At 45.2% G+C, this 12,500-nt stretch overlaps 1 protein-coding gene across 4 annotated transcripts in view; it reads right to left on the minus strand.

Annotated features, from left to right (window-relative positions):
* Positions 1-236: 236 nt before the first annotated feature.
* Positions 237-12,500, minus strand: part of si:ch211-191a24.3 (tensin-3) — a 20,136-nt gene continuing 7,872 nt past the window's right edge. For 2 of the 4 annotated variants that reach the window (XM_031575292.2, XM_042708845.1), the window contains 11 exons: positions 7,683-7,863; positions 7,179-7,447; positions 6,860-6,946; positions 6,623-6,754; positions 5,861-5,956; positions 4,912-4,989; positions 3,238-3,315; positions 2,894-3,062; positions 2,125-2,193; positions 1,828-1,857; positions 237-1,210 (listed from right to left, as the gene is read on the minus strand). In XM_031575292.2, the coding sequence (XP_031431152.1) occupies positions 1,066-1,210; positions 1,828-1,857; positions 2,125-2,193; positions 2,894-3,062; positions 3,238-3,315; positions 4,912-4,989; positions 5,861-5,956; positions 6,623-6,754; positions 6,860-6,946; positions 7,179-7,447; positions 7,683-7,863 (1,334 nt within the window). In that variant the 3' untranslated portion in view covers positions 237-1,065. Of the gene's footprint in view, positions 1,211-1,827; positions 1,858-2,124; positions 2,194-2,893; positions 3,063-3,237; positions 3,316-4,911; positions 4,990-5,860; positions 5,957-6,622; positions 6,755-6,859; positions 6,947-7,178; positions 7,448-7,682; positions 7,867-11,608; positions 11,893-12,500 lie in introns of those variants that run through there. The other 2 variants (XM_012839505.3, XM_012839504.3) reach the window with 2 other exon arrangements.

A 12,500-nucleotide genomic window follows, 5' to 3' on the forward strand; every position in this document is an offset into this window, starting at 1 on the left:
GTGTGTGTTTGTGTGTGTATATGTGTGTGTGCGTATGATAGGGTTATGTGAGGGCTTTAAACAGTGAAAAGAGATATGTGTTCACCATGTTTCTAATATTTCCCGTAATCATGCAAACAGACACGTGCACACACACACACACACACACACACACACACACACACACAAACACACACACACAAACACTCACGCATGCACGCACTCACACTTACAGAATGAAATATCAGGTAACTGGCATAGATTGAGGGTTTATTTCATATATCACATAAAAACGTTAAGTAAATGATACTTTATGTACATCTTTGTTAAATCTATGGGTCAGTCATTAGTCAAATGACCATTATAAGGATGCCAGAACTCTTTTTAATAAAGAAAATGGTCAGACCTCAGAAGGATACACTAATATACACCATCAGACATGAGCAGAGAGAGCACAATCTGCATGTCCACTCAATCTACCCATGTAACAGCAGTGCTGGACCTAATCTGGCCTAGATTTGCTGGATATGTGGCAAACCATGGCCAGGTCTAATCCAGAGACACAGGAACTGCAATCTGGGTCTCTGTCAGTTAGTCCCACTGAGGCATGAGAGTGGCTAGTGCTGTTCAGTACATATCTACACATTGATGCAAATACACAGTACAGTATGAGAATAACATTCATCACCTCGTTTTGACAGGGCACAGAAGGTGTGTGTGTGTGTGTGTGTGTTTGTGTGTGTGTGTATGTGTGTTTATGTGTGTGTGTGTGTGTGTAATTGCATATGTGGAAAGACTGTTAGACCGCTGGTGTAAGTGCTACAGTATATACATGCAATGCCATGTTATTGGTTCTGTTATTCCTATTATTGAGTTGTTACAGCATTTCATATTATTTCATATAGAAACTGGGAACTGAAGTGAATGTGTTCACCCAAATGTACACTATACTGTATATGCACTTCTCTGTTCCTTCACACAATGTCACAAACGTGAGTTTTGTGTTTTTGTTTGCATGTGTGTCTGTGTGTCTGTGTGTGTGTTTATGTGTTTGTGTGTGTGTGTGTGTGCGTGCGTGCCACTTGGCTACTTGGACTTCTGCGAGCCGATCATCACTTTGGAGACAAAGTTGACGATGGCGCTGGCGGGTTGCTCGGGGTCGTGCTCTGCAAACAGGTGACACACGTTCTCTACGCTCGTGCTGCTCTTACGCGCCACGAAGCCAAAGATCCTACAGAGGGAGAGATGGAGGGATGGAGAGAGGAGGAGGAAAGAATGGAAGGAAAAGACAGAGATAGGAAGACACACACACACACACACACCCATAGAGAGCAACAGAGAGTGAGTTGTGGTTTTTCAACAATAGTTCCATCTAGTGGTGCATATTAGGCATAACACTAAAGGAGAATCATCTGGCAATCTCATTGAGACAACCTGAATGCATCCCATTGCATTTCAGCAACACTATGCAACAATTTGCCACTTTTTGAGGCATGCCTTTCATACGCAACTACTCTTGGCATCATCTTTAAGTTAGGGTCATGTGAAGAACATAAACACACATGTCGTTTCCACTAGCCGTCCAGGCTGTGCTTTATGTGGTTTGGGTCGGAACACCCAGAGAAAATGTACGAAAAGCCTTCACAGCACGATATCATCAACAATATCACCAAAAGATGCCAGTTAGCCTGTTAGCAAGCTTGTATTAGTGCCAACTGGGCTGTTGGCGGTGTTTGTAAGGTTTTTGCATCCTTTTTAGGTAGTCAACTCGCTAGTTTCAGACCAAAACTCCATAATGCTTCTTTAAAGTCCTTTCATTTGCAGTCATTTGTCATTTGTACAACTCACTTGGCATCTGCGCAGCCATCTTTTGCCCATCTGAGGAGAGATAGAGAGAAAAAAGAAAAGAAGACAGAGAGAGAGAGAGAGAGAGAGAGAGAGAAGGGAGGGAGAGAGGAGAGACAGATCAATCTGATGGTTGTGATAGTTTTATTACCAAATTAATGCAACACCTGTCAGGTGCTTAGACATCTCCATGAAAAGAGGAGCATAACGATAGACGCAAAGTTCAGGTAAAAAATGTGAGTGCATGTGTGTGTGTGTGTGCGGTGTCTGTGTGTGTATACCCCCATGTGTGTGTCCTACCTTCTCTCTTGAGGGTCCAGAGCACAGAATATGACTGTGTTCACAGGGTAATGCCTTCTGAAGAACAACCTAACACACCAAACACACACACACACACACACACACACGCTTGTGAGACAGGTCATATAGTTGACCTCGCAGCGTAACCCTGGCCTAGTTTCACTAACATGGGAATTTCCTTTACCGTAAGTTACAACCTGGTGGTGGGGTGGTGTGTGTGTGTTTGTGTGTGTATGTGTGTGTGTGTGTGTGTTGTGTGACTTCCGGTGTGTTTTTGAGTGTGTGATGAGAGACATCTGGTGAGGACACATAGCAGGTTGGTGTTAGATCAATATGGAACTTTTACACGGTATAAGGTACCCACTTCAGTCATATATGTGTCTATGAGTAGGTGTGTGTGTATGTGTGTGGAAAAGAGTGAGCCCACATGAGTTTATAGTGTGTGTGTGTGTGTGTGTGTGTGTGTGTGTGTGTGTGTGTGTGTGTGTGTGTGTGTGTGTGTGTATTTTGTGTTTTGTGTTTATGGGTTAAAATTGTTGTTCATGGGTTGTGTGTAGTGTAGTTGTTTATGGTGAGTGTGTGTAGTGTGGGGTGTGTTTGTAAGTGTGTGTGTGGTGTGTGTTCATGGGTTAAAATGGTTGTGATCGTTTTATGGTGAGTGTGGGGTGTGTTTGTAAGTGTTTGTGTGGTGTGTGGTGTGTTGTGTGTGTGTGTGTGTGTGTGTGTGTGTGTGTGTGTGTGTGTGTGTGTGTGTGTGTGTGTCTCTTACTTCCTCTGGTTGTCGGTGAGTGTGATTCCCTGGGCGGACACTTTGAAGTGGACGATGGTGGAGGTTGGGGGCGGGCTGAAAGCCAGAGTGACAGTCGCGGCTTTCTGCACGGCCTGTACACCAGTCAGCGACTCAAGCTCAACAGAGCCGAGGAACCACACGTTACATGCTGCAAAACAAAAACACACACACACACACACACACACACACACACACACACACACACACACACACATACACACACACACACACACACCACACATAAAATGATCAGTGAGTCAAGCTCCACACAGATAGTGTCTCTGTGTGAGTGAATGTGTATATGCATGTGTGAGTGTGTGTACCTGCTCCCTGTTTGAGCAGCTCAGCTGCTGAGTTGGTGGCCGTCTCAGGCAGGGATTCGCACAAGCCCTCTAACAGATCTACAGAGGGATTAGGCCAGAGGAAGAGGAGGAGGAGGAGTAGGAGGAGGAGGAGGGAGAGGAGGGGGAGGAGGGAGAGGAGAAGGGAGAGGAGGAGGAGGAAGAAGAGGAGGAGGGAGAGGAGGAGGAGGAAGAGGAGTAGGGAGAAGAGGAGGAGGGAGAGGAGGAGGAGGAGGAGGAGGAGGAGGGAGAGGACATAATAGAAAGCAAGGGAGATACATAAAAACCAATGCAACTCAAACTGGATCATGTGGAAGTAGTAAGTACATTCAAGATCACCAATACAAAACTGACATAGAGGGAGACAATGCTGGGAAGAAAGGTTACAGATCCAAGAGCTAGATTCATCAAATGGTCACACTTTGCCAAACAGTCCTTCAAAACACAATCATGTCCAGCGGTGTGAGAAATGATGTTACCTCCACTCACTCCAGGCCCAGGGACCAAATGAGCAGAGAGAGATGGGGGAAGAGTCTAGCCATTTGTGGCTGGGTGATATAGAAAAGCCTTGACCAGGGTGCCAGCTAGACAAGCCTGTGGCATGCTACTGAAGGTGTGAAGTCCCAGAAAGGCAAAAAGAAGAAAGCGAGCATAAAGAAAAGATTGACAGAACACATTTAAAACAACGTACTGGAGTGAAATATGTTGTTATATGTTCATGTTTCAAAAGGACCAAGCAGGAGAGACGCTTTTCTTTCATCACTCCGTCATTTCTATTTCATCCATCTTTTCTCCTTTCTTTCCCAGAAGTGTATGGTATCTTTTATTTGTTGACTTGTTTTGTTACATGTTTACTCTCTCTCTCTCTCTCTCTCTGTGTTTTGAAGTTGAGAATAGTCATGTTCAGTTACATTTCCAAGAGAATTTGCCATACCTTTTACTCCTTACAAATTTTATCTTCAAAATGTTTCTTACAAATGGCAATAATCATGACATTTGTCCTTGCCTCCATCACCTTGGTCTTGCCCTAGGGGGTTTAGGCCTTGGAGGCATGGAGGATGTCTATAGTTAATGGCATTATATCAATGAATAAAATTGAACTCAATTGATGTTTTGTCCCACTCTTACTGAGCTACTGAGCCAATCAGTTGTCCTGGAGAAGCAATCAAATCTATTGAACCCTTCATTAATGACTGAAACTGCCCAAAACCATTTATTATTATTTATTAATTATTATTGTTATTTCCATATTATTTGCACCTTCTGATTTGCACCTACAGTATACACTAATACACAAAATAAAACCTAGATCTAGGTTTACAGTCACTTCATTTTCATTTGTGAGGTAAATGTAATGAACAGTAACATGTGTATCATTCAAGTATGTTCTTAAATGGTGTTCTAAAGTTTGGGTGGAGAATTTTGAGAAATTTGCCACACCCCTCTCCAATCAGTCACCCACATAATTTAATCTCAGTTCTCCTCGTCAGCTGCAGCACTTGCTTTGGTGTTCGTTCTCAACCCACCACCTGTCCTCCTTTGGTATAGAATAGACTCCTGCCAGCGCAGTCGACTTCTACATGTATTTACACAAAGCGATGGAGAGAGAGAGAGAGAGAGAGAGAGAGAGAGAGAGAGAGAGAGAGATACTCTTACCACTGTCTGGGATGATGAGCTTGCAGGGGAGGGCTAATGGAGTGATGGAATGTTGGCACACTAGGGCAGTGAGACTTCCTATTAGCACAGGAAACAGGAAACATTAACATAATAATATTACTTCCTGGTAAAGATATTCCACTCAAAAGTCCTGAATAAGTTTGGCAGAAGGCTGGCTTTTCTAAAGCCATTCTGTATTCAGTATGAGTTCGCCTTCAGTCATACACGCAGGCTCTCCAACTGGCCGCATGGTTAGATGCATTGCATATTTTAACCACAAGAGGGAGACTATAGAATACCAATGTCAGAGAACAACCTGCCCAGAGAAAAGAACATAGGTAGTAAGTACTCATTAATTTGCAGTCCGTGTAATTATACGGCACTGATCAAATTTGCTTCCGTATGCCTCCACTTGAAATCACTTAATACATTTGAGTTTTTTTTACTGATATTGGTATGCCAGGCCCCTGAGATTAAAAAACAGTTTTTGTACAATTATGCTCAATTATAGCCCCTGACAGTTTAAGGGTGCAAATGGCTGATAAAATGTTTATCTGTGTCAATGTCAAATCAGTTCATCAGCTTGATAAGAAATTTGCTGATAATGAAATGCTGCTTTCCACTTCTCTCCACTGCGTTGTTGCAGCATATCGAGGAGCGAGAGGGAGGAATAAATAATTGAGATATTCTGTCACTGTATCTATCTCTAATATTAGTTCAAGCTTTTAAAGTTTTAGCCAGCACAGTAGAGGCAGCACCCATACAATGTATTCACTACACTGCACTATACAACACATGCACACACACACACACACACACACACACACACACACACACACACACACACACACACACACACACACACACACACACACACACACACACACACACACACACACATACACACAGAGACACTTACTTACACTTACAGTGATACTGTTTTACTTACCGAAGTAGGGTTCATTTGGACAGCCTTTCAGTCTAACTCCTTTTTGTGTGCATTCAATCAGGAAGTGTCTCACCAGCTCAGTTGACAGATCCCCAGCTGCACACACATAAACACACATACATACACACAAACACACACACACACACACACACACACACACACACACACACACACACACACACACACACACACACACACACACACACACACACAGACAAACAAAGAGTTATAACATCATTGTGTCATTGTTTGTTCCTATTCACCCTTTTTGATTTCTCTTTTGTTTGTCTTTGTATTCATGTATGCCAATTACAAAATGACCTTGTCAACAGTTAGAAGCACTTAAAGGTACAGTGTGTAGTTTTTAGTGGCATCTATAAGTAGAAATGGAATATTGTGTTCATAATTATGTTTTCATAAGTGTATAATTACCTGTAACTAGGAAGCTTGTTGTGTAACTAGGAGTCCACCATGTTGTGCCGCAATGTTTCTATGGTAGCCCAGAGCGGACAAACCAAAACACTGGGTCGAGATGGGGTTTTCACGCTTTTAGGGCATTTGATGGCCACCGTAAGTACTTGTAAACACGTGTAAAGGGCAGGGTATTCAGGTGGTTGCAATTCAACCCCCTCACCACTAGAGGTCACTAAAAACCACACACTGTACCTTTAAAAGTTATGAGCTAATGTTGAAGAAGGACGCGTGTGTTGATTTAGAATGTTAACCTACTAAAGCTGTCTGTTTCTGCTCCGCCCTTCTCACCTTTCCTGCTCTGCTGTAGGACAGAAGGAGGGGGTGTGGCCACCTTCATGGCCAATCCATACGCTCCTCTGAATGAGTGACTATCTCGAACGATGAATGAGCCAGGCTCCCGGTCCTTCAGAGCGGCAATGGCTACGGCAATACAGAGGAAACAGAGAGAAAGTTTTCAATGAACATCTGCCCAACTCCACATGCATGAGGGCATGAGTGTGGATATGCATGTGTGTGCACACTTACCCTGTTCCCTTGTGATGTCAGGTTTGTACCAGTATTTAGAGGTATCTTGGACAAACTTCACAGAGTCCTGCCTACTCCCAAGTAGTTCTACGACAATAAAACAACTTTTTAATAAGTGTATCACTGGGGAGCCCGTGAGATTTTCGTTTAGGCATGGTAAGTATGTGATAGTATGAGTGTGTTCATGCAAGTGAGATAACCTTAGTATGTACTAAGTAGTATGGACACCAGGCGTAAAATGAGGAAAAGTGATGCGTTTTAAAACTAAAATGTATTAGTGTGGACTTTGTCTGTGTGTTTGAGTGTGTGTATAACATACCAGGGCTGCTGCTGCAGCTACTGCCGTTGAGAAGGAAGCCCAGGCCTGTGTCTGCCCCATCCGCCCCTCTCCTCTTCTGGGGCAGGATGGGTGGAGCCTCCCCTAGTGCCAGCGCTCCGAACCCCTCCACCGCCTCCAGAAGGCTGGGCTCCACGCTCACACTCTGAGAGGACAGGGGTGCGTGGGGAGATATGTGTGTGTGTGTGACAGGGGGGCTCAGGAACAGGGAGGGCTCAGACACTTCATCCCAACCCCTCAACGGAGACAGGCTGAGAGAAACAAAGAGAACCAAAGAGAGAGGGAGTAAAGAAGACTGGAAAGAGTTGTTTAAATTGAAAACTTAAAAGGAGCTCCTCACATATCAGTGAGACTCTGATTTGGGTCTGTTCGGCTGAGAGCGTAATTTCGGATTAGTGCCCGTGTGGTTGGTTTGTGACGTGATTATTGGGGGTAAGTGGCGTGTGTGATTTGTGAGGTTTGTATGTTTTGAATACTCAAGGATACCTGTGGTTATGAGACAGTGGGCTGGGGGTGGAGACAGAACGTAGTGAGCCAATCATCCGCTGGTGGGAGGCAGGGCTTAGCGAGCCCGCGTCAACACAGGCCGAGGGCGAGTGGGTGTGAGGGTGTGTGTGTGTGTGTGTGTGCGTCACACTGGTGTGCATGTCCAAAAACCCCCGGGAGTCTGCTGATACGGAGACAAAAGGACAGTATCGCGTCAGGAATACACACATCTATGCACACACACACACACACACACACACGCACACACACACACACACACACACACACACACACACACACACAGTTATATAACTGATTACATACAAACAAGGACATGAAAATATGCACACACATTCAGAAATGGATGCTAGCACATACCAGTATAGCCAAACAACATATGCACCTGCACAAACACTCTCCAACACAGATCTAGAAAACAAGTACACACACACCCCAGGACAAGCAGGACTGTGGATACACACACGTACAGATGCCTCATTTTACACAAATATGCTAAATGTTGAGGTGCCAGGTTTCCATCACTCTGTTGCTCTTTCTCCTACCTCTCCCTTTCTCTCTCGTTCTCTTTCTCTCTTTCACTCTAAACCTCATCTTTCTCTTTTTATACCTCTGCTCTGTCACTCTGGAATGTTGGAAAGTCTTTCTCTTGCTGTGGACTACCAAATGGCAAATCTGTTATATAATCTCAACCATACGTGCATGCACACACACACACACACGCACAAACACACACACACACACACACACACACACACACACACACACACACACACACTCCTGTCCGCATGTCTTTATGCCCACCCCACACATTCCTGTCATACCCAACAACAGACCAGCTCTTCCCTCTGCTCTCTATTTCATTCTCTCACACTCCCCCTCTCCCCCTCTCTCACAAACACACACACACACACACACACACACACACACACACACACACACACACATTCAGTGCCTGTAATATAATTTTTCCTGTGGTCTGACAGTCTTTCTATTTTGGTTGCCCACTTGACATTGTCACTGTCACCATGTGAATATGAGTTAAGTGCTGTTGAGTTTTCATATTGTGCGGTGGGCCGCATATAGGCTTATATTTTGACATGGAAGGCAAGATGGCAGAACTGGAACCACTTCCTGTTTATCACAAAAACAAACAAACAAACAAGTCAACAGACAGAGACAGAAACAGTAGGGCTGTAGCAGCTGCACAGTGGACAGCACATTTTCCCACGACACAGTGTCCACAGACACACTCTCTCTGGGAATACAGCATGTGTGTGTGTGTATGGTCTATGACTGTCGGTGTGTGTACAAGCATGTGTATGGACACACACACAAACACACACACACAGACACACGGTTGAATGACCACGACTGAATGTCCAATACAAGCTTCTGAGCATGCTGGGTGGCCAAAACAGTGTGCATCTAAGCAACCTGGTCACCGTGACAACACATGGGCACGCACCTTCACAAACATTAAAAAAGGTGGTAAAATAAATCTGCATCTATAAATCTACTGGTGTAAGTGCTGGAGAATGTGTGTGTCCATGTGTGTGTGTGTGTGTGTGTGTGTGTGTGTGTGTGTGTCTGTATTTGTGCTTGTGCTTGTGTCTGTGACTGTGTGTCTCTCTCTCTCTCTCTGTGTGTGTGTGCCTTTGCATCTGAGTGCTGCTACATCTCGGGATGTGTCTGTGTCTGTGTCTGTGTGTGTGTCTGTGTCTGTGTCTGTGTCTGTGTCTGTGTCTGTGTCTGTGTCTGTGTCTGTGTCTGTGACTGTGACTGTGACTGTGACTGTGACTATGTGTGTGTCTGTGTGTGTATGTCTCTGTGTATGTGGTTGTTAGTATGCTTTTCATGCTTGGGGTGGAAACACTGACTCTTTTTTGCCTTAAATCTCCTACATGCCAAAGACACAAAGCACTGCTTCTGTCTGGGCTTACAGACTAGCTATTCAACACAGAACTACACACACACACACACAGACACACACACACACACACACACACACACACACACACACACACACACACACACACACACACACACACAGACACAGACACACACACACACACACACACACACACACACACACACACACACACACACACACACACACACATCCACATAAAACACACAGACATCCAAACAAACCCACTTATGCAATCATGTACAGACACTTCCTCACACACTAAGCTCTGTATGCAAGAGTGGCAGAGTTGCCTCGGCCTCAGTCACGATGAACTTCTGTGGCACCCACATGTCCTCTCTGAAATAGTTCTAGAAACAATAGTTCTTCCACACAGTCACAGAAATACACACGCACCACACCATGTGCAAACACACATGCACACACACACACACACACACGCACACACACACACACACACGTGCACACACACACACACATACGCAAACACACATACACATATGCACAAACACATACATACACACACACATGCATACATGCACACACACGCACACACACACACACACACACACACACACACACACACACACACACACACACACACACACACACACACACACACACACACAGCTGCACACAGCTGAAGAAAACAGCTACAGGAAACCCAAGGCTAGTTTTCACGCTGACACATCAGGGCTGCAGCAAGAGAAAGGGCACCTGCTGGGGAAGAGGAATGTAATTCGGCCTTTCCCTGGATTACACCATGTCAAATAAAGATGAGGTAGGGATGTGTGTGTGTGTGTGTGTGTGTGTGTGTGTGTGTGTGTGTGTGTGTGTGTGTGTGTGTGTGTGTGTGTGTGTGTGTGTGTGTGTGTGTGAGTGTGAGAGTATGTGTGTTTGTGTGTGTTTGGAAGGGAGGCATGAGTGGGAGAAGTCATGAAGATGGGTTCCAAAAGCATCAAAACAGAACCAACTGGACTAGACGGGTCCAATCAGACCAGAATGGAACAGGATGGCACCGGCTGGAACTGAACAGCAGTGCACTGAAGTGGGAGGCATGTCATACCCCTTCCCTTCCCTCTGCATACTTTACACGTTTTCTGTTCTTCCTCAGACAAAAAAAAATAAAAAATATATAACATTGCAAGCATACTAATATATCATAAGACATCATTACATTTATATTTGAAAGTAGGCAGAAATGTCCTCTTCACTTGGCTTTGTTTTTACACTAACCCATGTCATTCTGTCATTCCATGGCAAGCGCATGCAATAAACTAATGTGATCTCTCTCTCTCTCTCTCTCCCAAACACACACACACACACACACACACACACACACACGCACAACACATGTTGAGCTCACATTCCTCCATTAGTGACAGAAAACAGCATCAGACAGGCTGACTGAATGTTTATGAGAATGCCCTTAATGTGCTCCTCTGTTTCGCTAGGCTGTGCTGCACAGGACTGAAGCTTCACAGACCTCTATACTAAACCCAGACTAAACTCAGACTACACCCAGACTAAACCCCAAATAAATAACAACTAACGCCAACTAAGCCCTGACAGACAGAGAGTGCAGTGAAAGACCTGGGCAGTAGCTAGCAATGCTGTCAGCAATACAGTTTGCTAGCAACAAATTCAATGCATTTTTGTTCTGTAAACTTTCAGACTGAAGTCAGACTGAGCTGAGTTGCATTGTAATTGGGTGGTGATACAAGGCTAGAGGAAGGGAAAGAGGGACATAGAGAGGGACAGAGAGAAAGAAAGAGAGGGAGAGGGAGGGGGAGTCCAGGACATCTGTCAGAAAGCCACACATGAAACATTCCAGAAGCAAATACCAAGAGAGAGCCTGCTCTTTCAGAAGACTTTAGCTCCAATTCCTGTTGAGACAGTGGCAAAAGTCAAAGCCCCTGCTGACCGACACACACACACACACATGCATGGCCATTTGAGACTAGTAAAACTGGCATACCAAGAGAGGTGGTCATGTTGAGCTCCTCATAAGGTCGAACTGTGCCGCTTGCTTCCGTCCAAATCCACTGGGTCCTCTCCCCCTCTCTCTTAATCCCTCTTTTTTGTCTATCTCTCTCTCCTCTCTCTCTATCTCGTATTCTTTACCTCGGGTTCTGTCTCTTTAAAACAAGAAGCTGCTCTCCCAACGGGTCTCTGTAGAAAACTTCAACTCTTTTTTCCACCCTCACTCGTTCTCTCTCTCTCCCCCTCTCCGGCTTTACCTCATCTGCCGGCACACAAACACCCAAAGCCCCTCCCCTTTCTCTCCCCTCTTTCTGACACACTAACACACACACACACACACACACACACACACACACACACACACACACACACACACACACACACACACACACACACACACACACACACACACACACACACACACACGCACCATGTCTGTCTCTCTCTCTCTCTCTCTCTCTCTATCACACATGCACACATGCACACACACACACACAGGCACAGATCCCCTCCTCCCCCCCCCCCCCCCTTTGGTCTCTCACTCGCTGGTCTGAATGAAGTCATTCAGCTGCTCCATACAGTTACCAGCTACAGATGGAAAACCACTTCTCTGAATTGTTCCCAATGAGTGAGTCAGTGAGTCAGAAAGAGAGAGAGAGAGAGAGAGAGAGGGAGGGAGAGGGAGAGGGAGAGAGAGGCAGGGGAAGAGAGAGGGGGGTGAAGGGGGAGGGACATACCCCCTCCCTCGCAGCCACAGACAATTCTTTCTCTTGTTGACTCTTAGAGACTCACATGGAGCCCTCTTCTCCTACACCTCCTCCAATCAAAAGGCTTTTCTAGAGGTCAAAGGTCAGGTGTGTCCTTTTATGGGACATATGAGGGAAACA

Source organism: Clupea harengus, chromosome 10 (genome assembly GCF_900700415.2).
Source record: "Clupea harengus chromosome 10, Ch_v2.0.2, whole genome shotgun sequence".
In the NCBI taxonomy this organism is placed as follows: Eukaryota; Metazoa; Chordata; class Actinopteri; order Clupeiformes; family Clupeidae; genus Clupea; species Clupea harengus.